The sequence below is a fragment of the Chlorocebus sabaeus genome, chromosome 20 (genome assembly GCF_047675955.1).
Source record: "Chlorocebus sabaeus isolate Y175 chromosome 20, mChlSab1.0.hap1, whole genome shotgun sequence".
Lineage (NCBI taxonomy): Eukaryota > Metazoa > Chordata > Mammalia > Primates > Cercopithecidae > Chlorocebus > Chlorocebus sabaeus.
In genome coordinates, this window is record NC_132923.1 from 77,459,394 (window position 1) to 77,486,962 (window position 27,569).

Sequence of the window (27,569 nt, forward strand, 5' to 3'; positions counted from 1 at the left end):
GGCTGGAATTATGGAACTTGTCTTCAGCCACGTAGCCAGGGTGGCAGAGCTAGGATTTGAATTCAAGTCTTTGTGACTCATTGTCATGAGGCCATCCTGCCTGTCAGGAAATGGGTTTGGTCCTCACAATGTAAGTCTGCATTGATCAGTGTGGTGAAGGCATCTGGGTATTCACGTGGTACTGTGGGTCAAGGTACTGCCAGCAGTCACAGATGGGTCAGCAGCAAATGTTCTCCTCTAGAGGAAATGTCCTTTCCACAGGATGAGTCTCTTGGGCAACGAGAAATTCTCTGATGACAGAGTTGAGCAGTATGGTATAATGGAAAGAAAACAGACTCTGAGTTTGAATTCTGGCTCTGCACTCTACTGGCTGTGTGACAAGTACAAGTTCCTTAACCTCTCTGTGCCGGCTGTTCACCCTTTCCCTCCCCAATCATCCACTTGTTTTTTGTTGTTGTTTTTTTGTTTTTGAGATGGAGTCTCGTTCTGTTGCCCAGGCTGGAGTGCAATGGTGTGGTCTCGGCTCACTGCAACCTTTGCCTTCTGGGTTCAAGCAGTTCTCCCACCTTAGCCTCTCAAGTATTTGGGACTACAGGCACATGGCACTACACCCCGCTAATTTACCATGGAATACTATGCAGCCATAAAAAAGGATGAGTTCGTGTCCTTTGTAGGGACATGGATGCAGTTGGAAACCATCATTCTCAGCAAACTATCACAAGAACAGAAAACCAAACACTGCATGTTCTCACTCATAGGTGGGAATTAAACAATGAGATCACTTGGACACAGGAAGGGGAACATCACACACCGGGGCCTATTGTGGGGAGGGAGGAGGGGGAGGGATAGCATTAGGAGATATACCTAATGTAAATGACGAGTTAATGGGTGCAGCACACCAACATGGCACATGTATACATATGTAACAAACCCACACGTTGTGCACATCTCCCCTAGAACTTAAAGTATAATTAAATATATATATAATTTTTCTTTTTTCCTATTTGGAAATACCAGACTTATAGTTTAGAATTCCATTTCTTACTATTTTATATGTTCCTCAAACAAGAGCATCACATAATTATTACAAATGTCTGACAAAGAAAAGCAATAATTTTTTTTCAAGTCATATTAATAAAGCGCTACCATATATTGAACATCTACTATGTGTCATGTGTTTGACATACATATTATTTAATCCTTACAAAGCCCTCCAAAAGAAACATTTAATATTTATTTTTCATGAAAAACAAGTGGGGCCGGGCGTGATGGCTCACGCCTGTAATCCCAGCATTTTGGGAGGCCAAGGCAGGTGGATCACTTGAGGTCAGGAGTTTGAGACCAGCCTGACCAACGTAATGAAACCCCATCTCTACTAAAAATACAAAAATTAGTGGGGTGTAGTGCCATGTGCCTGTAGTCCCAAATACTTGAGAGGCTAAGGCAGGAGAACTGCTCGAACCCAGGAGGCAAAGGTTGCAGTGAGCCGAGACCACGCCACTGCACTCCAGCCTGGGCAACAGAACGAGACTCCATCTCAAAAACAAAAAAACAACAACAAAAAACAAGTGGATGATTGGGGAGGGAAAGGGTGAACAGCAGGCACAGAGAGGTTAAGGAACTTGTACTTGTCACACAGCCAGTAGAGTGCAGAGCCAGAATTCAAACTCAGAGTCTGTTTTCTTTCCATTAACCGTACCGCTCAACTCTGTCATCAGAGAATTTCTCGTTGCCCAAGAGACTCATCCTGTGGAAAGGACGTGCTCTAGAGGAGAACATTTGCTGCTGACCCATCTGTGACTGCTGGCAGTACCTTGACCCACAGTACCACGTGAATACCCAGATGCCTTCACTACACTGATCAATGCAGACTTACATTATGAGGACCAAACCCATTTCCTGATAGGCAGGATGGCCTCATGACAATGAGTCACAAAGACTTGAATTCAAATCCTAGCTCTGCCACCCTGGCTACGTGGCTGAAGGCAAGTTCCATAATTCCAGCCATTGCAACTCCTCTCTTGCCTTGCTGGTTCATGTTTCTATAGCATTTACAGGTATGGCTATTTCTGCCTGGAATGTCCTTACAACTTGGCTTGGAAATCACTGGATAGTAATTAAAAATCAGTGGCTTTAGGGGCAGACTGTCTGAGTCTGAAATCTGGTTCTACCATTTCCTAGTTATATAATTTCGTAAAGTCAGATAAGCAGCTTCCTTGGCAGTACAAAAACTATTACCTAAACCTGCATCTCCCAATGATATGAGAATTCAGCAAAATAAAGTGTGATGAGCTCAACATCTGGGATCAGTGCACAATAAGTAGCAGTTTATATTCGAGCAAATTATTTGCTTCAAATCTTTCTACATGGGACACCAATCAATCAATCATCCAGCCCTAACTTCTACTTGCTATGTGACCCAATCGGTTTCTGGGCCCAGAAAGTGCGTGTCCGACTTGGGTAAGCCCATCTCACACAGGTCTGCAGATAGCCAAAAGAGGACTTGGGTGAGAAAATATAGATGACTCAAACTCCGTACCACAAGGCAGGTTGGGAGTCGAAACAAACACAGGATGTGGTGTCCAAAGAACTTCCTTCTGGTGCCAACTCCACCACTTCTGAGTCAGGTAATCCTGCACTAACCCCATCAACTTTCTGAGCCTCAGTTTCCTGAGTGAGAGATACCTCCCAAGTAAGAATCAAAGGCTTTGAATGGGATCAATGGAGTTTGAAATTACTTTGAAACCAGTAAACCTTTATAGAAAATGGGATAGGAAATGCACTCAATGCCATATTGTGTTCATGGAATGTTTTTATGTACAAAGCACAGCATGATTGCTCTCTGTGTCATGTAAGCACATACAAAAATGACAAGCAGAAAGAACAGGAATAGAAAAAATTGGATAGACTCAAATCTTTCTAAGAATCATGGTGGGAGTAACCTTCTAGTAGGAGCAGGGAAAATATTTTCTTCAATCTATGTTGTGAATCCCCTCTACAGACCTACAGAGTGCTCAATATTACAATCATGGCCTTCAGTCACAAAGACTCAGTGTCTCTACCTTTCAAACAGAGATCTCTCACAAGAAACTGGAAGAGTAATTGTGGCATGCATTTAAACTTGATCTGGCTAGGTAGCCACTATTATTTCCCCAGCCTTACAAGGAAATGCCTCATGATCATGCTCATCCACAGCTGAGGAACACCGCCATTCCCAACCCCTCATCCCACACCATCTAAATCATCCCAGAAAGATGACTGTCAGAGTCACACTACCCAGAAGGCCCCTGGGGCTTGACCTGGTGACCTAAGAATTCTTTTTTATATTCTTATTAATGGAAGAAGAAAGCAGCCTAGTAAGCTCATTCTATCAGCTTGGCATCAAGAGAATTTCCCTAGCTAGAGAGAAAGCACATTGCTCTTCTAAAGAATTTCCAGAGAAAGAGATTCCTGCAACCTCATTTGGTAACCTGTTCCATGTCTAACAACTGTCAACTCGTAGCTATGGGGCAGCAAACAAATATTTGCGGAAGGGATTGTGTATCACTTTGTTCTTATTGTGGAAACTGGTTCTGGGAACTGGTTCAATCCTGCACATGTTTTAAATCAGCAAGATCAGCCATATTGGGTGGGGAGACGGTGTTTCTTAGAAACCCTCCAAACTGAGAACTGGAGGGTCAGATGCATACCTGGTTTTATCTTTAGCTCTATTCAGAGCAAGGGTCAAAGCCTGGGGCATCATGGATAGAATTCAGCTTGCAGTAGGGTTCTGAGTGGCTGGTACTGTATTCTTTTAAATCTTGATTTGAATGCCTTTGTCAGCTTTGGGGGCGTACAAGGAGTTATGCAATCACTAGTTCCCTCAGGCTCCATCACTACCTGTAGCCTACACAATTCCATCACTTACTTAGCCATAAGTCCTTAGCGAAAAAAATCAAGCCCCTTCTAGGGTCAGGCTGTACAGGATTTTCTCTTCTAGGTATTGGAAAAACAATGGAGAGAAAAACTTTTTTTTTTTTTTTTTAAATCCTTGCTCTTTTGGAGATTACATTTTAGTAGGGATAGACAATACCCAATAAATCAAATAAATTACATAGTGTAGATATAGTATACTAGAAAGTGATTACTCAGGGGGATTAGGAATGCAAGGAGGAGGTGGTTCCTTTACAAGTGAAATTTGACGATACACCTGAAGGACATGAGGAGTGGACCTCATGGAAACCTGGGGGAACAGTGTTCCATGCAGGGGAACAATGAGCGCAGAGGTCCTGGGAGGGGGAACAGCGAGAAGACAAATACAGCTTGTGTTGGGGCATGCATTACCTGGAAGGCCCTTAAAGGCAGTCAATTTTGTAAAAGCTATTCTAGTGACCACTGAAGTAAATAAACTCAGTCCTAATCCTTTACCTACATGGCATCCTAGCTTAAGTATGGTATTGTCATTTGATGGTAAGATGAGGAAATAAAGGCCACTCTAATTTATGTCAGTGACCCCAACATTCTGCCAAGAACTGAAACTCAAATAGCCTGTACCTCCTTCCTCTCCATTGTTACCAAGTCCAGTGAGGCCTGCCTTCCTAAAGCTTCTCAGTCTCAGCCCTCCTATTTATTCCTCTGCCAATCGTCTAATCCAGCCATTTATTATTAAAAATCTTATTAAGTACCTATATGTGCCAGACACAGAGAACATATCCTGAGCAAGAGAGATGTGGTCCCAGTCTTCCCAGAGTTTATAGTTTAAAAACAAAACAAAAAAAATCTCAGCCTCTGAAATTCATCAGGATGTCTGCCTCCTGACATCGTTTCTTCTCTGCCAGCCATTCTGAATCTGTTGCAAGACCAGTCAATCTCAAACCCAGGATGATTCTATAGGAGCTCCCTGTTGGCTTGAGCCAGCTGTCCCACCTACGCCTCTATCATCAATTCTAGCCTCCTTTTCCTTCTTCCTATTAGAAACCACCTATTCTAGCCAGGATTGATCCTTGACATTCCCATCCAGAGCTTCTGACCATTCTATTCCTCCAGTTCCGATTGTCTTCCCTTAAGAGTTCAAGAGTCACTTTTGCCCTACATCCTTTCTCAAGTTTTCTCCAGTGGGCAGAAGTAGGGAAGTCTCAATTTCTTTTCTTTTTTTTTTGAGATGAAGTCTTGCTCTGTCACCCTGGCTGGGGTACAGTGCTGCGATCTCGGCTCATTGCAACCTCCGCCTCCCGGGTTCAAGTGATTCTCCTGCCTCAGCCTCCTCAGTAAGTGGGATTACAGGTGCGCACCACCACGCCCAGCTAATTTTTGTATTTTTAGTAGAAACGAGGTTTTGCCATGTTGACCAGGCTGGTCTCAAACTCCTGACCTCGTGATCTGTCCACCTGGGCCTCCCAAAGTGCTCTCAATTTCTTTTGACCCTTCATGTTTTTTACACTCCCTGGGTCTAATATAAACCAGGCTCTGGGTAAGCAAAACATAGCTCCTGCCCTCCTGAAACATAAAATCTAGTAGGTAAGACATATATTAATCCAAAAAGTGAAATATTTTATTATTTTGTTTCATTTTATGTTATTTTATTCTTGATTTATAGAATGATTTTATTATTTGATAACAAAAAATGAATGATTCATGAACCACATGGAGTTCTATGAAAGAGAAGTACAAGGCACTGTGAAAACATTTAATAAGTGAAATAAGACTTAGTTGCAGGTGGTATTGGTAGAGAAAATGCTCCTTCCCTGAAGAACTAACTTTTGAATTAAGATTTGAGGCAGCGCTGTCCAACGGAACTTTCTACAATAATGAAAATGTGCTATATCTCTGCTGTTCAGTATAATAGCCACCATGTGGCTATTGCGCACTTGAAATTTGGCTGGAGCAAAAGAGGAAGTGAATGTTTAATTATATTTAATTGTAATTACTGTAAATTTAAATAGCATTGCGGATTCAGCAACTATTGTATTGGATAGCCTAGGTCTAAGGATGAACAGGAGTTAGATATGCTGGTAGAAGGAAGGAAGGGCGTGCAGCCAGAAGAAACAATCTGGGTAACAAATCTGAGGCTAGAGGGAGCATTGCATGTTTGAGGACATGACAGAAGAAAGTGTGGCTGGAATGCAGACAGCCAGGAGAAGCATCATGAGATGAGCCAGGAATGCAAGTCGAGACAGACCATGTAGGGCCCTGAAGGCCATGTTAAGGATTCTGAGTTCTACCCAAATACAGGCATACCTCATTTTATCATGCTTCATTTTATTTCACTTTGCAGATGTTACATTTTTTACAAATTGAATGTCTGTGGCAACCCTGCAGCAAGCAAGTCTATTGCTACCATTTTTCCAACAGCATGTACTCACTTCATTAGCATTTTTAGCAATAAAGTATTTTCTAATTAAGGTTTTTTTTTTAGATATAGTGCTATTGCACACTTAATAGACTACAATACAGCATAAACAAAACATTTATGTATGCTGGGGAACCAAAAAATTCATGTGACTTGCTTTATTGAGGTATTTGCTTTGTGGAACTAAAAACCGCAGTTTGAGGTATGCCTCAGGCATATTTAGTATACTTGTGCTTTGCTTTACCGCATTTTGCAGATTGCGTTGTTTACAAATTGAAGGTGTGTAGCAACTCTGCAAGAAGCAAGTCTATCAGTGTCATTTTTCCAATAGCATCTCGTGTCTGTGTCACATTCTGGTAATTCTTAACAACATTTCAAACTTTCATTAATATATCCGCTATGGTAATCTTTGATGTTACTATTGCAATTGTTTTGGGGCACCATAAACTGCACCCATATAAGACGGGCAAACTTAATAGATAAATGTGGTGTGTGTTCTGACTGCTCCGCAGACTAGCTATTCCTCATCTCTCTCCCTCTCCTTAGGGCTCCCTACTCCGTGAGACACAACTTTGAAATTAGGCCAATTAATAACCCTACAATGGTCTCTAAATGTTCAAGTGAAAGAAAGAGTCATAGTCTCTCACTTTAAATGTAAAGTTAGAAATGATTAAGCTTAGTCAGGAAGACATGGGGAAAGTCAAGACTGACAAAAAGATAGGCTGCTTGCACCAAATAGTCAAGCTGTGAATGCAAAAGAAAGTTCGTAAAGAAAACTAAAAGCACTACTCCAGTAAACACCTGAATAAGAAAGTGAAACAGTCTTATTGCTGATATGGAGAAAATTTGGTCGAGATAGAAGATCAAACCAGCCACAACATTCTTTAAGTCAAAGCCTAATTCAGAGCACAGTCCGAACTCTTCAATTCTATAAAGGCTGAGAGAGGTGAGGAAGCTACAGAAGGAAAAGTTTGGGGCTAGCAGAAGCTGGTTCACGAGGTTTAAGGGAAAAAGCCATTTCCATAACATAAAAGCACAAGGTGAAGCAGCAAGTGCTGATGTAGAAACTCCAGCAAGCTATACAGACAATTTGGGTAAGACAATCAACGAAGGTGTCTACACTAAACAACACATTTTTAAAGTAGGCAAAACAGCCTTATATTGGAAGAAGATACCATCTAGGACTTTCACAGCTAGAGACAAAAAGTCAATGCCTGGCTTCAAAGCTTCAAAGGACAAGCTAACTCTCTTATTAGGGGCAAATGCAGCTGGAGACTTAAGTTGAAGCCAATGCTCATTTACTATTCCAAAAATCCTAGGGCCCTTAAGAATTATGCAAAATCTACTCTGCCTGTGCTCTAGAAATGGAACAATAATGCCTGGATGACAGCACATCTATTTACAGCATGGTTTACTGAATATTTTAACCCTGCTGTTGAGACTTACTGCTCAAAGAAAAGAGATTCCTTTCAAAGTGTTATTGCTCATTGACAATGCACCTAGTCACAAAGAGCTCTGATGAAGATGTACAAGGAGATAAATGTTGTTCTCATACCTGCTAACACAACATCCTTTCTGCAGCCCATGGATCAAGGAGAAATTTCAGCTTTCAAGTATTATTATTTAAGAATTACATTTTGTAAGGCTATAGCTGCCATAGATAGGGATTCCTCTAATGGATCTAGACAAAGTAAATTGAAAACATTCTAGAAAGCATTTAACACTCTAGATGCCATTAAGAACATTCATGATTCATGGGAGGTCAAAATATCAACATTAACAGGAATTTGGAAGATGTTAATTCCAATCCTCATGAATGACTTTGAGTGGCTCAAGACTTAAGTGGAGGAAATTACTGCAGATGTAGTGGAAATACCAAGCGAACTAGAATTAGAAGTGGACCCTGAAGATGAAATTGAATTGCTGTAATCTCACGATAAAATATGAACAAATGAGGGGTTGCTTCTTATGGATGAACAAAGGAAATGATTCCTTGAGATGGAATCTACTTCTGATAAAGATGATATGAACAATGTTGAAATGACAACAATTTAGAATAGTACATAAACTTAGTTGATAAGGCTAAGGTCTGAGAGAACTGACTCCAATTTTGAAAGAAGTCCTGCCATGGATAAGATGCTATCAAACAACACTGCATGCTACAGAGAAATCTTTTGTGAAAGAAAGAGTCAATCAGTGCAGCAAACCTTAATGTTGCCTTATTTTAAAAAATTACCACAACCACTTAACCTTCAGCAAACACCACCCTAATTAGTCAGCGGCCATCAACATCAAAGTAAAACCCTCCACCAGGAAAAAGATAACAATTCACTGAAGGCTTCGAGGATGATTAACACATTTTTTGGCAATTTTTAAAAATTAAATTATATACTTTTTTTGACTAATGCTATTGCACACTTAATAGACTGCAATATAATGTAAACATAACTTTTATACGCACTGAGAAACTCAAAAATTCATGTGAACTTTATTGCAATATTTGCCTCATTATGGTGGTCTGGAACTGAACTTATGCCTGTAGTAGTGTGATAGTAGATGAAGGGTTGTAAGCAAAAGAGTAACATGACAAGTTAGCACTAGAGGGAAAATACCACTTCAAATGAAAGAATAGAGAAAAGAAAAATGAATATCAAGACATCAGTTAGGTTCTTAGAATAATATTCCATGCAAAATATAAAGGTATATGGTGCTATGCTAGAGATAGAGAGAATGCATAGGTTTGACCTACCTGAGTTCTGCCTTATCACATACCACCTGGGTGACCTTGGGGAAATCACTTAACTCTCTGGCTCTCAGATTTTCAAATGTAAATGGGAATAACAACTCCTTCCCTACTTCACCCTGCAATGGCAATCAAATGTAAATGAAGATGCACTGTAAACCATAATGGTTCTATGAATATAAGGTTAACCTTATTGCTCAACCCCACATGTGGCTACTCTTTCTTCTACTCAGACTTCTTGTATACCTCTCCTCTATATGCTCCAATGTTTAGCAAAGAGCATAGCACATAGTAGGTGCTCAATAAATGTTTGCAGACTAAATGAAAGAATGATACTCAACAAACACCTGTTGGCTAAATGATTCCTCCAGTTTATCTTCTCTTTCTTCCTAATAGAAGTTTAATATGAATCATGCACTAATTTGAAATGTTTTGGAATGATTAAGATTTGTGACTCCATAAAGGAACCTTTAAAATCATGGACTGTGTATCACCTCTATGACTCGTGAGTTTCCATAAAACTTCCTTGGTGTGCTGGGTACCAGCCCAATAAAACCTGCCAAATTCAGGGGATGTGGCGAGGAAGACAGAGAGGAAGGTTTGGAGCCATCTCACCAGGATTCTGGTGTTGTCTCTAATACTTGTTAGTTCCAGAGCCTCAATTTCCTCATATTTCAAATAAAAAGAATAGTTGTCCTTCCTGCCCCACAGTGACACTGAAACAAGATAAGGAATGCTAGATTGGATTTTGTCTCTTTGTTTTTAGCTCTAAGTAACATTCATTAAATAGCCATTAATTGAGCACCTAATTTGTGCCAGGCAATGTGTTAGATACTGGAGACACAAAGATGAATCTCTCTAAGAGCTCAGCTTATAGTTTAAAAGGGGCTAAACAAGTCAACAAGTAAAATGCAAAGATAAGGAGTAGATAATGATCTGGGTGAAGATGGTGGGCTCTGGACAGTAGAGAAAGGCTTCTCACCATCTCTTTCCTCTGAGGTTGGTAAAAAAAGGGCATAGATTGTCAGAAGTCACCAAGGAAGACACTCAGGAGACAGGAATGTTTAAGTTTACTTTATAAGGTGGGAGTTGGGCAGGTGAGGAAGGTAAGAGAATAGTATTCCAGACAATGTAAACAACAGAGATATATCATTCATTTATGTACTCAACAAACATTAATTGAACACATTACAAGCAAAGAATTCTAGAGAAATACAGATAAACTAGATATAACCCCTGCTTAGCGGGCACACACTTCCCAGATGAGCAGGCAACCAGGTAAAGGCACTCGTAATCCTGGGTAATCTCACGATGCCCCACGTGCAGAAAATCTAAAAACTTCAGTCTGCTTCTTATCAGTTCCAGATGGGGTCATGTGGAGGGAGATATGACTGGAGAGAGACAAGGGACAGAGCACAAGAGCGGCAGCAGTAGCAGGGGCAGCGTCCCTTTCTTCTTCTTATTCAGGAGTCCTTAGGCTGCTTACTGAACCTCTTCAAGGCTCATTCTTTTTCCATCTTCAAAACAGAGAGATCAAAACTACCTTAAAAAGTAGTTGTCATAAGGATAAAACGAAGTGATGGGTAAAGCTCTTCAGTATAGTACCTGGACCACTGTGCCCAAGAACTGTTAGCTGTCTTTGTCATCATCATTGATACCACATTATCCTTACTGCTGCTTTAACTAAAAGGAAAGTCATCTCAGGCAATGTGAATGACTTAGGGAAAAGGAAGTACAACAACTGCTCTCGAGCTCTCAACTTCCTGGGGTCCATGAGGAAGAAAAGACAGACCAGGACATGTTTTATGCCACCCTTTGCCCTAGACCAGTGTTTCTCAAAGTCTTACATAGAAAGAACCCTAACCAGGAGAGTGAGTGAATATTCCCAAGAAGCGCCTCCCGTCGTGGACTTTGACTTTTCAGTATTTTATCTTAGAAATTCATTATCCTCTATAATCTGCTCATTTCTGTCACCATCAGCACCACCATAGGAAACAACCAATACACGTTTCTAGGCAGTGTTGTGACATTCTATGTGCATTAATTCATTTAATCCTCACAACAATCCTATGGAAGTAGGTACTAATATCATTTCCATTTTACAGATAAGGAAACTGAGGCAGGAAACATTAGGTAACTTGTCCAAGATCACAGACTAATAAACATTGTAAGTGGGATGTCCATCCAGACAGTCTGGCTGCAGAATCTGTGCTCTATGACAGGTCGCCTACCTCTCTCATTCCTACAGTGTTGCTACCTCTCTAACATAAAAATGCTTCCTTCCTTAAGCCTCACAGCAGCAATGATGTTCCACATAGATGCAACATGCTTATCCTGTGGCTTCTGGCACATGCTCACATATCCATACTCCATGTGAGGAGAATCGCCTAAGACCCAAGAGCTTCATTCAGGTTTGCTATAGTGTTAGCAGCATTGTTAACGACAAATGCCCACAGTACTTATGCAGCTAACAGGGCTCAAACAGATGATAAGTTGGCCACCACTGGGAGATGATTAAAAATCTATCATTAAACCAAGCTGTACTCAGAGTAGACCTTTTTTAAAGTAGCTTTTCATCAGGGGATTATATTTTCTTCTTGATAATTTCCTTAACGGCAAGCAAGGCTGTATGTTAAAAGAAAAAAGAAGACCCAAGTGCAAAGAGTAGAAGATTCTTACCAGATTGGGGCTGAAAGGAAGGGAGAGGAGAGGAAAATTAAACGGGCCAACGAGAAGATGCACCCCTCTATCATTCCTGTATAATGCTCTGGTACTGCCTACCCATTCCCTCCTCTCTCTGCCTTCTTCTCCGGGGCCACTAACAGCAGCCCAGAATTCATTAAAGTTTAAACAGACTGATCAATAGGGACAGAATGGTGAATTGTCCATAGGCAAATTACCAAGCACTTCATGAATATTTAAGGAACTAAACTAGGAACAGGGGAAAGAAGGAATCCAGGACTTTATTTTTCCCTATGGAAAAAAAGACAAAAGGATCTCTGCCATGACTTATCACCAAGATATAAAATCAAAGTCAAGTGAAACTTTAAAAACAAACAAGAATTGTGAAGCACTGCTTCCTTTCCCAAGCCAGGAGGCTGCATCCAATCCAAGGCCACTCAAGGTGAACACATGCCTGGCATCAATAGGAGACACTCCAGTCTGACTTCTTTGCTTTCTCGGAACACACCATGTTTTCATGCCACCATGCTTTTGCATATGCTATTCCCTCTGCCCAAAATGCAGTTCCTCTCATCCCCATTTGTCCACTTGGAAGGCAGGAGAGTCCACTGATTAAGAGTGCACCTTTGAGGTAAAGGTATAAAAAGGATACATTGGACTTTGGGGACGTGGAGGAAAGCGCTGTGGGGTGGTGAGGAATGAAAGACTACACATTGGGTACAGGGTCCACTGCTTGGGTGATGGGTACACCAAAATCTCAGAAATCACCACTAAAGAACTTATGTAACCAAACACCACCTGTTCCCCAAAAACATTTTTTTTAATTTTTTTTTTAATTAAAAAAAAAAAAAAAAAAAGAGTGCACCTTTGGAGTCAGACTGCTTTGTTCTAGTCCAGCCTCTGCTACGTACTGTGTGAACTTGAGTAAGTTACCTAACTTTTCTGTGCCTACATTTCTCCCTCAATAAAATGGGGGCAGTGATAGTACTACCTTTATAGGGTCATGTGAAGATCCAACTACACAGTGCAAGTTAACACATTTTACACAGCCTTTGGCACACATTAAAGGCATGGTAAATGTTAGTAAGGTGATCAGTGAATTCTTCCACATGTGGTCACACCTCAAGCTGTCCTGTCTTCCCTGAGCCCCCTTCGGTTAGCTCTTTCCCCACCTCCAGCTATAGTTATTTTGCTCCCAGCTCTTACCATATATTAGTGGTTTATCAGTCTCTGCCAGTAGACTGTGAGCTCCTGAAGGGCAAGGCCTATTTACCTCTGCATCTAAAGTTACCCCAACATAGTTTGTGGCACCAGAATAACACAGGACAAACACTCAGCAGGTAGGAACATGAACAAGGAGAGAATACCAGTTTTGCCCATACCTTTGTAACAACACAGCACGCAGCCCAGATGTCCTCAGAGGACTGCTCATGGTGGTTGAACTGGGGCTCCCACTTCTTAATTGGCTGGTCTGCAAAAGCCAACAGGACCCCACTCTGGTCCACCAGAGCTGCGCGGACACTGCCTGTTCCAACGTCCACACCCACATAGTACCTCTCTGGTTTCTGTTCTCCACCAGACATTGCAGTTCCTCCACCTATAGTAAGCAAGCATAAAAACCAAATGAAGACCAAGTAGATCTGCAAAGACAGTCACAAAACATCTCAAAAGTAGAAATAAAAGAGGTACCACTATCTAACTGGTAGCCATTTGTTATTTATTCATCCAACAAACATTTTTAGTGCTAACAGTATACTAATAAACATTGAGCTACATGGTGGGTGAACAGGACAGATATGGCCTCAGACATGGCATTTCCATTCTTGAGACAAAGTCAGACATTAGGCATTTAAATACATAATTATTTAGGCAAAGTTGTGATGAGTGCTATAAGAGCAAGTACAGAGTGGTAGGAGAACTTAGAATCTGGAGGCAATACAGATGAGTTTCTTCTCAGTGAATTTCAATCAACAAGGACAGAAGCCTCGGTACTGAAAAGGAACCTTGTCCTCCTAGTCAGTCATTCGTTCAACAATTACCTACTGAGTACCTCTTATGTGCAAGCACTGTGAAAAGTGCGTATGTCCCCTCTACTCCTCACTATGACTCCAGAAGGTGAGACTATTTACATTTCTATGTTACAGGTGGTCAAAGTGAGACTCCAAGAGATAAGTAACTTTTTGCTTAATGCTAGCTAGGTCTATGCATAAATTCAAACAGTAAATGTACATCATTATAATGATATACACTATACTGATTAAGAAGCAAGTCTATGAGAAGTTAAGGAATTTAATCAGCTTCATTCAGGGGCAGCCTGGACCTAAAGTCCCACATTTGTGCAATCCCAAGTATCATGCTCTTTCTTTTGTTTCTTAAAAGCTTTCAGTATAGGTTTGGAGAATAGGCAAATATATTGCAGCTGTGTCATGAAGTGACTGGGAATTGGGAAGGAACCCTGAGGAGACAAGATCAGGAATTAATTAGACAATCTGTTTTCCTTACAGACCCCTTGTGAGTTACAAGGAAATCTGACCAGAGAACACTCAGGAATTCCTTGGCCTTCATGGCTGCTCTAAGTCCCTTTGGTCAGATTAGCCCGCATGACATGGAATCGCATAGAGGCTTTTATTTTCCAGATTGGCCTTTGAAAGAATAAGAACAAGCTCCCAAGACAACTGAGCAGGTGAAAGCCTTACAACTCTCCAGGTGAGCTCCAGGTAGTCTCACCGCCCAGAGTCTAATTTCAACCTGGGCAACCTTCTGTACCCTTCAACTTCAGAAAGAAAATGTTTCCCTAGCCAAGTCAAAAGTGGAGATTCTAAAAGAAAATCAACCAGCAGATGTTCAGTATACTGCTTCCTAGATATTTATTCCAGTAAACAACAAATAAAACAATAAAAACAACCCATTAAAAGTAACTGTTTCTGTCTTAATCCCAATGATTCCCCAACTGAATTGTAACCCTTTTGGCTTTGTGGCTCATGAGCAGGTGAAAAATAAAATGGAGAAGCGACAGTAATAACATTTGCTCCGTTCATCACAGTTTCGTCAGACCCACACTGGTGTGTAACCTCAACTTCTCTCCCTCGCTTACATTCCCCTTGGGGACCTCCATATGACCATTAGCACCAGTTTTCAAATCATTCATTCCGTCATTCATTTAACAGTGATACCTTCTCTTCAAGCCATTATTTGAAGAAAACAAAACAGATAAAAAGAGAGCTGCTCTGAAGCAAAGATCACCCTTGCCCCACCCTCCAGCCCTTCTCCCCAGCAGTCCCTCTGTTAGGTCCTCTCTCAGGACAACTGAAAACCACCAGCTTTGAGCTGTGATATAGCCCAGGGCCTCAGCTCGGCATCTCACGCCCTCCACGGGCTCCCTATGCCTGCCATCCAGCCCTGCCTAATATAGTCCTGCTCATTCTCACTCCAGGCTACAGACATCCTCAAACTCCTCAAAGGCTCTCAATTGCCCCCAACTGCTAAAGGCCTCCCCGATCCTTTGCTCATCCCTTTCTAATTCTCTCCTTTCCTTGTCTGCCCAGTGACCACGGAATTATATTTTAAGACCCAGGTCAGCCATCACCTCTCCTTGGAAAAGGCTTCCTTACCTTTCTCCCCTTGCATACATACAAAGGATGCCAACATGGTATCGTGTCCCTGCTTTCTTTTAAAACTTACCACTCTGGAATCACAATTTTATTTTTCTTTCCATGTCTGTCTTCCTAACTGAAACTGAAAAAAATGAACTTATCAATTTCTGCATCCCAAGCTCCTTACACAGTATCTGGCACATAATAGGTTTTCAGTAAATGTTTACTGAATGAACAACTGCATCAGTGAATCAACAGAAATAAGGATGAGCAGGTCCATGCCTTAATAGTTTGAATTTCTAAGTTTGTACTTATATGTGCTAGTGTTTTACTTTATTTTAATCTCTTATGACTCATTCTTCTAGTTCACAAATACTGTATGCGACAACCACATTTTATTCATTCTACGGCACTCATTTTTCCATATTTAGCTTCTCTAAAATCAGTGCGAACCTTACACTCAATGGTATGTTACAATTAATTGGTATCATTTCCTTTCTTACTTCATGGTATACGAAATAATGGTGCATCTTGCAATCTGTGACATCTGAGACTCAGAAGAAATGCAGAAGACAGTAACACCAGGAAGCCTGCTGAGGATACACTGATTGACAAAATAGGGGCAATGCCTTCGCTGAGTTTCCTCAATTTTATTACCTGCAAACAGGAAGAAGATTGAAGCTAGCCACTCTACCTTCCCTCTCTACCAACCTCTCACAGCTGCTTACTTTACTTGGAATCCCCTCTCTTGGCTTCCCACTGTCTCTACTGCAAAGGCCCCCAGGGTTGCTGCTCCTTAACACTGATCCTAGCATGCTAACAACTCCTTGCCCTTGGCTAGACCTTTGCAAGACTACTATAAACACTTAGGAAGAAACAAAGAAATAAATAGGAAACGAAAAATCTATGCAACACCCTGGCTTACACAGACCTGGCCAGCCAGCATCCAGGCTTGTCTCTACTCCAGCCAGCTCTGATGACAAGAGAGATTCTCCATGGGGCTGGCCCAGGTGCTCAGGCTTGGGTTCCTCACTTTTGACTCCCTCTCTGATGAAGAGAGTAATATGAAAAAATACATCATCTTACCACCCTACCCACATCCTGATTCCTTTCCAGTAAAATGCAAAGAGGCAGATTTCCACGCTACAGTTGGCCCTGGACTTGCTCCAGTTCTGGTTTATGGAAGGAGCCCACCCTTCACAAGAGCCCCCTTTACATGGAGAATGGAGGTGTATGATTACAGTTAATTCCAGCTGCCGCCTGTGTCACAGCTATAAGCCCAGTGCCTGGCATACAGCAGGAGCTCAGTAAGTCCTTGTAAATCAGTGAATGGGTGTCTTTAAAATTCATCACTGGGGAAATAAAAAAAAGATACTATGTTTACCATGTATCTGACATTCTGCTAAGCAGCTTGATTACAATGCCTGACCACAATTCTTGAAGACAATAACTATGATCACCCCCATTTTACTGATGAGGAAAATGAGTCCTAGACAGGTAAAGTAACTTGCTCCAGTATGTCATATTACTAGGCAGTAATACAATGGATAGTAATCCATTCCCTCTGGTTCCATCAGCCCTAACATTTCTCAGGATGCTCCACTGCCTCCTGCTATTCCTCTATTTACTAAATGCCCATTTGTCAAGGACTCTGCTGTGGGCCTCTGCCTATTGTGCCTAAGGTTGGCTGACTCAGAACCCAGGCTATTCATCTTCAGAGACTGACCCTTCCATAATACCAGGTGGCCTGCTTCCAGCAAACTATGGATTTCTATAACACATTATCAAGGCACCATGCAAGAAAGAGTCAAACTGTCCCAGCGTCATTCACACACATAACCCAGTTCATGTTTTCCTATGAAATAGATCCTACTTGAATATTTCGGGTTCACCACTTTTCCCATTATTATAGTTCTAACTGATCTCTATGATTATTTCCATACCTGGAACCTGAAAGCAGGGACGTTCAAGCCCTTGGGCTGCTTCCCTGAAATTCGACCTGTGAGCTGCAGCAGAGGACTTTCTGCATCACAGGTCCCCTGATCTTCTCCCTCTATGCCCTTTGTTCCTGGGTCACGAATATGATCTGCTGTGTCCTGGACTCCTAATCTTATGCAACCATGACCCCTTAGCCTCAAAAAATAAAGTAACTACAAAGTGGAAAACATTATTCCTTTTTCTAGTTTGTAAAGAAAAAAAGGATAAGGATCCTCATCGTGTCACTCATTCCTATACAATGTTAATCTCATTCACTGAAACCCAATCAGTTTGGTAAACCTATCACCACTTTATTATACCTCAGCAGGGTGGAGTAATTTGCCCAAAGTGACACAAACAGTAAATGGCATCAGGATTTGAATCACAGTCTCTTACCGCAAGTTTAGGGCTCCTTCCACAACATCCAACTAAAAATGAAAGCCAAACCCTTTGATTACTTCTTCAATAAGAACAAAAAATGCAGCAAGAAATACCTATTGAGCTCTGAGCTGTAGATCACCATGTGACTCCATGATTTCATTTAATCCTTATAGCAACCCTGTGAGGTAGGCAGTATGAACCTCATTTCCCAACTAAGGAAAGTGACGTTCTCAGACAGGAAGCTGTTTAAAGTTGCATGGCACAGAAGCAGAGGGGCTGGGGTTTGAGGCTAAGTCAATGTGACTCCAAAGCCCGCATTATGAATGGTGAGAGTCGGAACTGGGGTTTCATTTCATTCTTTTTAGGCAAAGATAAATACTCTGAAAAGAAAAACAGCTGTTAGGGATATGGGGAGGGTGGTCAGGCGGAAAGAAATGAGGGCATGGACTGTGGACGGCCAAGATAAAGAAAAATAACAGAAATTCAAGCTGTGCTGCACACAAGTCCTGGGACATATCTAAACTTCTCAGTCTACAAGATGTTTCAAAGCACAGAAAGAGCCTCCTGTCCAAGTCCCTAGCATGGACAGGACTGACTTTTAGCCCCTATTTATGATCAAAAGACTGTTCTGTATAAATATTTATACAGTTCATTAAATAATAGCCTGTATAAATATTGTTAGAAATGTGCCACAGGAAACCACAGACTTTGTGGCTGATTCTTCAACAAACGTGCAAACTGCTCAAATGCAGTGTAAAAAAAGGAAAAGGGGACCTGGAAATAGAGGGCTGTCCTTCGCAAACGGATTTTAGCAATCCTAAGAAGGGGGTACAAGCTACAAATACTCAGCTAAAAACCAATCATGTGGGGATTGTTCTTTTATACTTTTCTCCTTCAAGAGCACTAACATTGCTGCCTAGGATGACAATCTCCCAGGAGTGAATGAGCTTACCCTATTTCTTAAGGCGCCACTCCTCCAGTATCTATTTGGTGACAGTCCACAGAAGCAGTGTCCCAGAAATCTGGGAAGGAATTCAGTATCCTCTTTCAACTTTGATCTTTGGGCTTTGCTGGGAGTTGATGTATACAAGTCCTGTGCAATTTATTTAGTTAGTTATACTGCAATGAGGGATTTGCTAAGATTGGGAAGGAAAAAGATGAACAATGAGTTTAGCTTACCCACCTCAGTCTTCTTAACAGAAAGGACTGAATACCACTTTCAACAATTCTCACATGCTCTAAGACGGTGGGAAATTTTGAAATGAGAAGGAAAGAGATGATTTGGCAAAAATGTTGGTTCTCTGGGCTCTACCAACAATACCCAGGAAGAAAAGAACAGCTTGCCAACCAAAACTTTACCTCTAAACATGAAAATTTCTTAGGGCCTCCTCTTCAGTTCTTTTTCAGCCTTTCACTCTAAGGGGAGCCATTTCTAAAAGTTTTAAGGTTGCCAAGACTGGCTCAAAAGAAACCCAAACACTTCCACGGTTCCCCAAACTTTTAGAGTCTGTAGCAATGGCCTAACACATTTTTCATCTAGACATACCTGTGGCTTGGCGTAGTCTGTAAAAAAGAGTATAAGCATATTTTCAGTCAAGTGTTCATTTTGTGGCATCCGAAGGAAGGAAGGGAGTAAGCGGGGAATCCATTCCCTGAATACTAAGAAGCTGAACCAGGCCCTTATCTAGCTCCTGGAAGAGCAGAACAACCTTTTATTCATCACTGATGTCTAACACTAATGCCTAACAAAGGACCTGGCTTGTTGCAGATCAAGAAAAATTCAAAAGAATCTGAGGAAAAGGAAGAGGGGGAAAGGAAAGTGTGGTGGGGAGAGGGAAAGAAGGGAAATGGGGGAAGGAGGGGAGAAAAGAGAAGGGAGGATGGGCAAGGAGGAAACTGAACTGGTAGTAAGTGGAAGCCTGAGTGATTCACAGATAAGAAACTAAGAAATCCCTTGATTGATGGGAGGAGGGAAGAAGAAAAAAAAAAAGCAGACATATACCTTGGCTAACAAATGACATCCACTAAATTCTTCCTGCCCCAGAAAAGTCTATTAACATAACGCAGAGAAGGAACAGATTATGAAAATGTCAGTTCTAAGAGACCCAGATGTAAATCCAAATAAACAAAACACAAACCAACAAAACCCTTTCTCTACTCTGAGGGTCAGCCACTCACACCTGGAATGTTTCCCGTCACCAACTGGAAAGACCTCAAGACCCCCAGCACGAAGAAGTTCACATGTGGGACCCATGACATGTAGGTTCCTGGAGCCAGCTGGCTAACAGGCTCTGAAAATCCCAGACATCATAGAACATGAGAAAACAACATCACACACATAGTCTCTGGGCCCAGAAGTTCTCAAAAGAAGCTCCAACAAGGAGTGCAGAAGTCATCCTGCTAAGCAATGCAAGACTGTGTCTTGACAACTGAGGACACAAGCTGGGTCTATCTTATCCACCTCTGTATCCCCAGTGCGTACATACACAAATAAATTCAATATGTATTAGGTACTCAATAAGGAGCTGATGAATGGAATAACAAATAGTCACTGCATTTGGGAGAAATGAAGGCATTTCTTCTCCACAACACTAAAAAATAAATATTCAATATCAGGGTCACCATATTCAATTCAGAATAGGAAACCTGATGCTTGTCCCATCTGTGTCTACCACTGACTCACTTGGGGCAAGTCTCTTCACTGATGTCTCTCTTCACAGGTATGAGACTCATGAATTCTATACAACTACTCCAAGGGGTTGTTGTGAAGATTAAAGGAAATAATGAGCACAGAGCGCCCTTTAAAAGGCAATTCCTTTATAACAAGAATCAATGGCACTGGGAGGCACAGAAGGAAAATTTGGGTGTAATAGTATAGCATCACCAAAGACACTCTACAGCCTTCTTACTCAAAGTGTGGGCCTCAAATCAACCTTCACTTCCAACACTGAATCACCTCCTGAAAACCACATCTTTTTAAAATAACGTTTTATTAGGCTGGGCGTGGTGGCTCATGCTTGTAATCCCAGCACTTTGGGAGGCTGAGGCGGGCGGATCACGAGGTCAGGAGATCAAGACAGTCCTGGCTAACATGGTGAAACCCATCTCTACCAAAAATACAAAAAATTAGCTGGGCGCGGTGGTGGGCACCCATAGTCCCAGCTACTCGGGAGGCTGAGGCAGGAGAATGGCATGAACCCAGGAGGTGGAGCTTGCAGTGAGCCGAGAGCACGCCACTGCACTCCAGCCTGGGCAACAGAGCAAGACTTGGTTTCCTTAGGTTTTTGGGGAACAGGTGGTGTTTGGTTACAAGAGTAAGTTCTTTAGTGGTGATATGTGAGATCTGGGTGAACTCCTCACCCAAGCAGTATAAAATGAACTTTGTAGTCTTTTATCCCTCACTCCCTTCCCACTCTTTCCCACTGAGTCCCCAGTGTCCATTGTGTCATTTTTACGCCTTTGCATCCTCACAGCTTAGCTTCCACTTATGAGTGAGAACATACAATGTTTGGTTTTCCATTCCTAAGTTACTTCACTTAGAATAATAGTCTCCAATCCTATCCAGGTTGCTGAGAATGCCATTAATTCATTCCTTTTTATGGCTGAGTAGTATTCCATCGTGTGTGTGTGTGTGTGTGTGTGTGTGTGTGTGTGTGTGTGTTGTGTGTGTGTGTATCATAGTTTCTTTACTCATTGATTGATGGGCATTTGGGTTGTTTTCAGATTTTTGCAATTGCTGACACCCACATCTTTTAATATGTGTTACCTATACCTAGTCATTCTCGCCACATCTAACAAGCTTGATTTCCAGCAAACAAACAAATATTAAGTGCTTTCACTATGCCAGGATGCTAGGTATAAGAGGCTGAAAAATACATTATCTCTAATTTTAACAAACTGACAGTCTAATGTTACTGAATGCTTGTGTCCTCCAAAAATGTATGTGTTGAAACCTAACCCCTAAGGTGATGGTATTAAAAAGTGAGACCTTTGGGAGATGATGAGGTCATGAAAAAGGAACCCTCATGAGCAGGATTAGTGTCCTCATAAAAGAGGCCCAAGGAAGACTCTTGCCCCTTCTACCGTGTGAGGACACAGCAACAAGTCAGCAGTCTGCAACCCAGAAGACAGTCCTCACCAGATACCAAATCTGCCACTGCCTTGATCTTAAACTCCCCAGCCTCCAGAACTGTAAGAAATAAATGTTGCAAATTAGCCACTACTTTTATGGTATTTTTTCATAGCAGCCTGAATATACTAAGATTAATGTAAAGACCTGAATTTTGAAAATCAAATGGTGATGACTCAAGTTATTCCTCATTTATATACCTCAAGCAAAACCTAATGCACCTAGTAAAACTGCATATAGTGGTAAAGTGGCTTCATGCTGCCACCAGAATTCTGATCATCCATACTTTAGGAACGAGGCATCAATACCAACTCCACCTTTTTCCATAGAATGAAGAGAAGTTAGTGAGTTAATGGAGATACCAGTTTACTGCTTTCATTACTGTTCCAACAGTTCTGACCAACGAGGTCAGAAACTCAGTATTTTTCAGGATTTTGGGAATCCTTATGCTCTTTACTGAGCCCATTTTTAAAGACTAACAAGAGGTGATTGGAAGAGGGACATGGTATTAAATCAGAAAGACAGTAGAAAAGTTGGCTATCTTTTTAAATTTAAAGTTGGATTCCAAAAGGCAGAAAAGACAGAACCTACAAAATCCCCATGTGTGCCTCACAATGTGGCAGCCACAGGAATCCAAACTGAGCCAGTTTTGGATGGTGAACCGTCTTCAATGGTGGCCAGAAACCATCACCTTCCAAGAGTCACACAGGTAATGCCCAACAGCAGTCACAAGGGAAACATAAAATCCAAACTTGGCTGAAGCCAAATGCACAGAACAAGTCCTAAAGATATCACGGATGAAAAATCTGACTCATCAAATGACATCCCCAAACTCCACCAACAAACATCCCCTTAAAGAAATGAAACTTCAGATCTCCCATACCATCTTCCATAAAACCCTGCTTACTCCCTCCCAAGGGTTCTGTTCAACCTTGTGTTCCAATAAAGCACATTTACTTCTTTATAATGCCTTCCTGTGTTGCCGTACCAAGCCATTCCCTTTACAGAGAAAAGGAGAGGAGAACCCACATTTCTAACACCTACCAAAATATATGTTGTTTCTCCCATCTACATGAGGAAACTAAAATGCTAAAAGAGTCAATATCCTGTTGATAGTCACAAAGCCCATAAAGGGACAAAGCCATATTAAAGTACAGGTTTGCCAAAAGCAATTGCAAAAAATGACAAAATTGACAGATGGGATCTAATTAAACTAAAGAGTTTCTGCAGAGCAAAAGAAACTATCAGCAGAGTGAACAGGCAACCTACAGAACAGGATAAAATTTTTGCAATCTATCCATCTGACAAAGAACTAATATCCAGAATTTACAAGGAACTTAAACAAATTTGCAAGACAAAAACAATCCCATCAAAAAGTGGGCAAAGGATATAAACAGACACTTCTCAAAAGAAGACCATTTATGCAGCCAACGAACATATTTGTAAAAGCTCAACATCACGGATGATTAGAGAAATGCAAATCAAAAACACGATGAGATCCTATCTCATGCCAGTCAGAATGGTGATTATTAAAAAGTCAAGAAACAATAGATGCTGGCGAGGCTGTGGAGAAACAGGAATGCTTTCACACTGTTAGTGGGAATACAAATTAGTTCAACCATTGTGGAAGACAGTATGGCGATTCCTCAAGGATCTGGAACCAGAAATACCACTTGACCCAGCAATCCCATTACTGGGTATATACCCAAAAGAATATAAATTATTCTACTATAAAGACACATGCACATGTATGTTTATTGCAGAACTGTTTACAATAGCAAAGTCATAGAACCAACCCAAATACCTATCAATGATAGACTGGATAAAGAAAATGTGGTACATATATACCACGGAATACTATGTAGCCACAAAAAGGAATGAGATCATGTCCTTCACAGGGACATGAATGAAGCTGGAAGCCATCACCCTCAGCAAACTAACACAGGAACAGAAAACCAAACACTGCATGTTCTCACTCATAAGTGAGAGGTGAACAATGAGATCACATGGACACAGGGTGGGGAATAACACACAATAGGGCCTTTTGCGGGGTGGGGGGACGAGGGGAGGGAACTTAGAGGACCGGTCAATAGGTGCATAGGTGCAGCAAATCACCACGGCACATGTATACCTATGTAACAAACCTATAGGTTCTGCACATGTACAATATTGAAAAAAACAAGAATCTTTTAAAAAAAAAAAAAAGTTCAGGTTTGTTATCAGCCAGAGCTGAACTCTTTCTACCATCCCTGAAATGACTTGGCTTTCCACACTAACCAAGCTGCCTGTGTCCTGGGCACACACAGAATGAAGTTTCAAATCTGTTTATCCTGTAAAGCCTTCTCAGATGATCATTAGAAATGCCTTCTCCATGATCCAGTTAATACAGACTACCTGATGTCACAATAAATCCTACTGTGGAAAACATTAGCTATTAACTGAAAATGCTCTGCCCCCTACCTTCCTTGAATGAGTACAATGCATTGTAATATAGTAATAAGTGGAATTACTGGGTTGTGGAGGATTATGAATATATAAAATAGTCAAATATCTTTTAAAATAAAAAGACCATAAAAAAACTTTCTTCCTCTGCAGAGTTCTAGCAGCATTATGAGCAAGCCTTCTATGTGGCTTGTGGCTGAAGCACCATGTTCCTCTTTGGAGCAGTCTCCCTCCCAAGCAGGGGACCCCATTTAAATAGGAACACACACTGAGGAGAGAAGGACGATGGAGGGAGGGTCAACCCAACAAGTGGATCAACAGAGTCAGTCCATCTTCTACAAACCCAATGGACACCCCAAGTTCCCTAAATGCAGACATTTAAATGTGATAGTTTCTTACTCCTGTGCTAGGACCCTGGAGAGAGAAAGGGAGATAGTGGGGGGGGAGGGGTGGACTCATTTCCTAATTCTAAATGCAGAATTATTTCATTTTAATCCCTAATATGCCAATTACAAAACTAGGTCCATAATGGGGAAATGATATGCAAATTTAGTGATTTCTTCTTACATAGATTCTTCCTTTTGAAATGTGAATTCCTGACCTCTCTTTGAGTTCTGAATAATTTAAACATATACATACAGTTTCTCCCCTCATTGCTTTCTTCTTCAAGAGGTTTCTGTTGATTTGCTGACATAATTAACTAGGAAATGATTTTCTACAGAACCAGACCCTCAAAGCAATGCTATTATCATTAGCATATTGGCCGAAATCCACAGTTTTTCCCAGAAAGTCACTCAAATTAAAACAACAAGAGAACCCATCAATGTTACTCACTGCTGCAAGATCTCATCAAATTCAGGAGGAGGTGAGGACAGTATCAGGTAAAGCAACAAAATCCATTCTCCATGTGATCATGCAAAATTCCCTCCTCAGAGACAATGCCAAGCCACAGATGGGTTGAAGTCTTTGGCCCATTCTTATGTCTACCTGTTTATGAAGACTGGTCTGGTAGCTTTTTTAATTTTTTCTCACTCTGTCACCCATGCTGGAGTGCAGTAGTGCAATCTCCACTCACTGTAGCCTCTGCCTCTCCGGTTTCAAGCAATTCTCTTGCCTCAGGCTCCCAACTAGCTGGGATTGCAGGCACATACCACCACACCCAGCTAATTTGTTTTTGTATTTTTAGTAGAGACAGGGTTTTGCCATGTTGCCCAGAATGGTCTCGAACTCCTGGCCTTAAGTGATCTGCCCATCGTGGCCTCCCAAAGTGCTGGGATTACAGGCATGAGCCACCAGGCTTGGCTCTGGTCTTGTAGCTTTAAGGCCGAAGGTGAAAGGCCTAAAGAATGAATTATTTGAAGATTAAACATTAGACTTGACCATTCCACAAACATGTCTCTGTCAAAAGTACCACTAGCTAAAGTACAAGCTTAAACAGCACCAATGCTTCTTCTGCCCGAAATAAAGCCCAGTATCTTTATTTGCCCTACAAGGACCTCTAAGCTCAGGCTCCTGCCTGCCTCTCTTACCTTAGCTCCTGGCCTCTCTCCCTAACCTCAACCTTCATACTTCAGTGCTACAAAACTACTAGAAACTATTCAAAGGAAGGCTTGGTGCTTTTGTTCATACTGTTCCTTCTACCTGTAATGCAAAGAATATAAACTTACAGTTCACAGAAAAATAAATACATAGGAATCTTTCAACTCACAAATAGTGCAGGAATATAAATCAAAACAACACTAAGATATAAATTTACATCTAACAAATAGGAAATTGAAAATTTTGATAATACCCACTTGGCAAAAGTGTGGAGAAACAGGCAGTTTCATACACTTTTCGTAGAAAAGTGATTCCACCTTTGATAGAATAATTTAGTACTATCTGTCCACTTTTAAAATCAAATCTTTTACCCAACAGTTTAACTTCTAAGAATTTATCTTCTAAGAATGTATGCACTGGCTCACCAAAAAGATACACAAAAACATCCACCACAACCTTTTTATGTAAATGCAAGAACATATCCCCAAACACCCTAGAAGGAAATTAAATGATTATTAATAGGGGAATTTCCAAAATTGATACATCAGTAGTTGTTAAAAAGAATGAGAAAAAAAGAAAGCTGCTAATTATATATTATTAACTAAGAAAGCAAGTTCTTAGATGGTACAGTATGACCCCACTGGTATTATTATTATTATTATTTTTTTTTTTTTTTTTGAGACGGAGTCTCGCTCTGTCGCCCAGGCTGGAGTGCAGTGGCTGGATCTCAGCTCACTGCAAGCTCCGCCTCCCGGGTTTACGGTATTATTTTTTAATAAAGAATAGAGCAAAAGCTCTATTTTCTTCATGCAATACAGTGGTTCTCAAAGTTTTATTTTCTCAAATTTTAACAGGGCCATTGGTGGTCTCTAGAAGTGCAGCAGCATTATTATCACCAGGGAACTTGGTAGAAATTCAAAGTCAGGCCCCCTTCCAGCTCCAATGACTCAGAAACACTGCAGTGGGGTTCAGCAGTCTGTGCTTTAAAAAGGCCTCCAGGTGATCCTGATGGATGCTAGAGTTTGAGAACCACTGTACTGTATAAAGACCTATCACAAAAGATTTCAGGAAAGACACACAAAACCTGCTTACTGCAATGGCATCCAGCAAAAAGAAATACAGTGGAGGTTTCGAGGCCATTTACCTTTCCCTCTCTGGGCTGTCTGAATGTTCTCAATGAGCAGCTATTACAGTAATAGGAAGGAAGACCTTCTCTGTATTGAGCTGAACTGTGCTTGGCATAGCTTCTACCCTCTAGTCCTAATTTTTATCCCAAAGGATCATCCAAACTGCCTTTTTTACCCTTATATATGGGCTACCCTTTCAAATCTTTTAAGATGACTCTGATGACCTCCTATTGGATCTTCTTTTCTCCATGCTATACATTTTCAGTTCCTGTAACTTTCCTCTATGACACGGAGAAAAGAGAAGCAGCAGCATTAAGAGAAATAAAAGAAAAAGAGAAGCAGCAGCATTAAGAGGCACTAACCATATTTAATTAGAATGATCTTCAGTTACCCATGTTTCCACATGACACTGCATGGAGATGAGGTAAGCTGGGCTAGCTGCACATGGTAAGCACATGGGAAGTCTTCCTTTTCCCTCTACCTTTCTGGAGGCCCCCTGGATGCAACACATGCTGGGACATATCACTGGCCCATCCAGCCCAGCATCCAAACTCTGACAAGGATAAGTTGTTCTTGATAGGAACAAACTATCTATGATACTAACATAAAAAATAATCTGCTCTTTAAG

The 27,569-nt window shown here is 41.2% G+C and overlaps 1 protein-coding gene across 10 annotated transcripts in view; it reads right to left on the minus strand.

Annotated features, from left to right (window-relative positions):
- The window catches only part of FGGY (FGGY carbohydrate kinase domain containing), a 445,568-nt gene that overhangs the window by 407,006 nt on the left and 10,993 nt on the right, over positions 1–27,569 (minus strand). For 7 of the 10 annotated variants that reach the window (XM_007978542.3, XM_073007252.1, XM_038000610.2 and 4 more), the window contains exon 2: positions 13,136–13,350. In XM_007978542.3, the coding sequence (XP_007976733.1) occupies positions 13,136–13,336 (201 nt within the window). In that variant the 5' untranslated portion in view covers positions 13,337–13,350. Of the gene's footprint in view, positions 1–13,135; positions 13,351–16,277; positions 16,345–18,656; positions 18,782–19,250; positions 19,268–27,569 lie in introns of those variants that run through there. The other 3 variants (XM_007978546.3, XM_038000590.2, XM_007978539.3) reach the window with 3 other exon arrangements.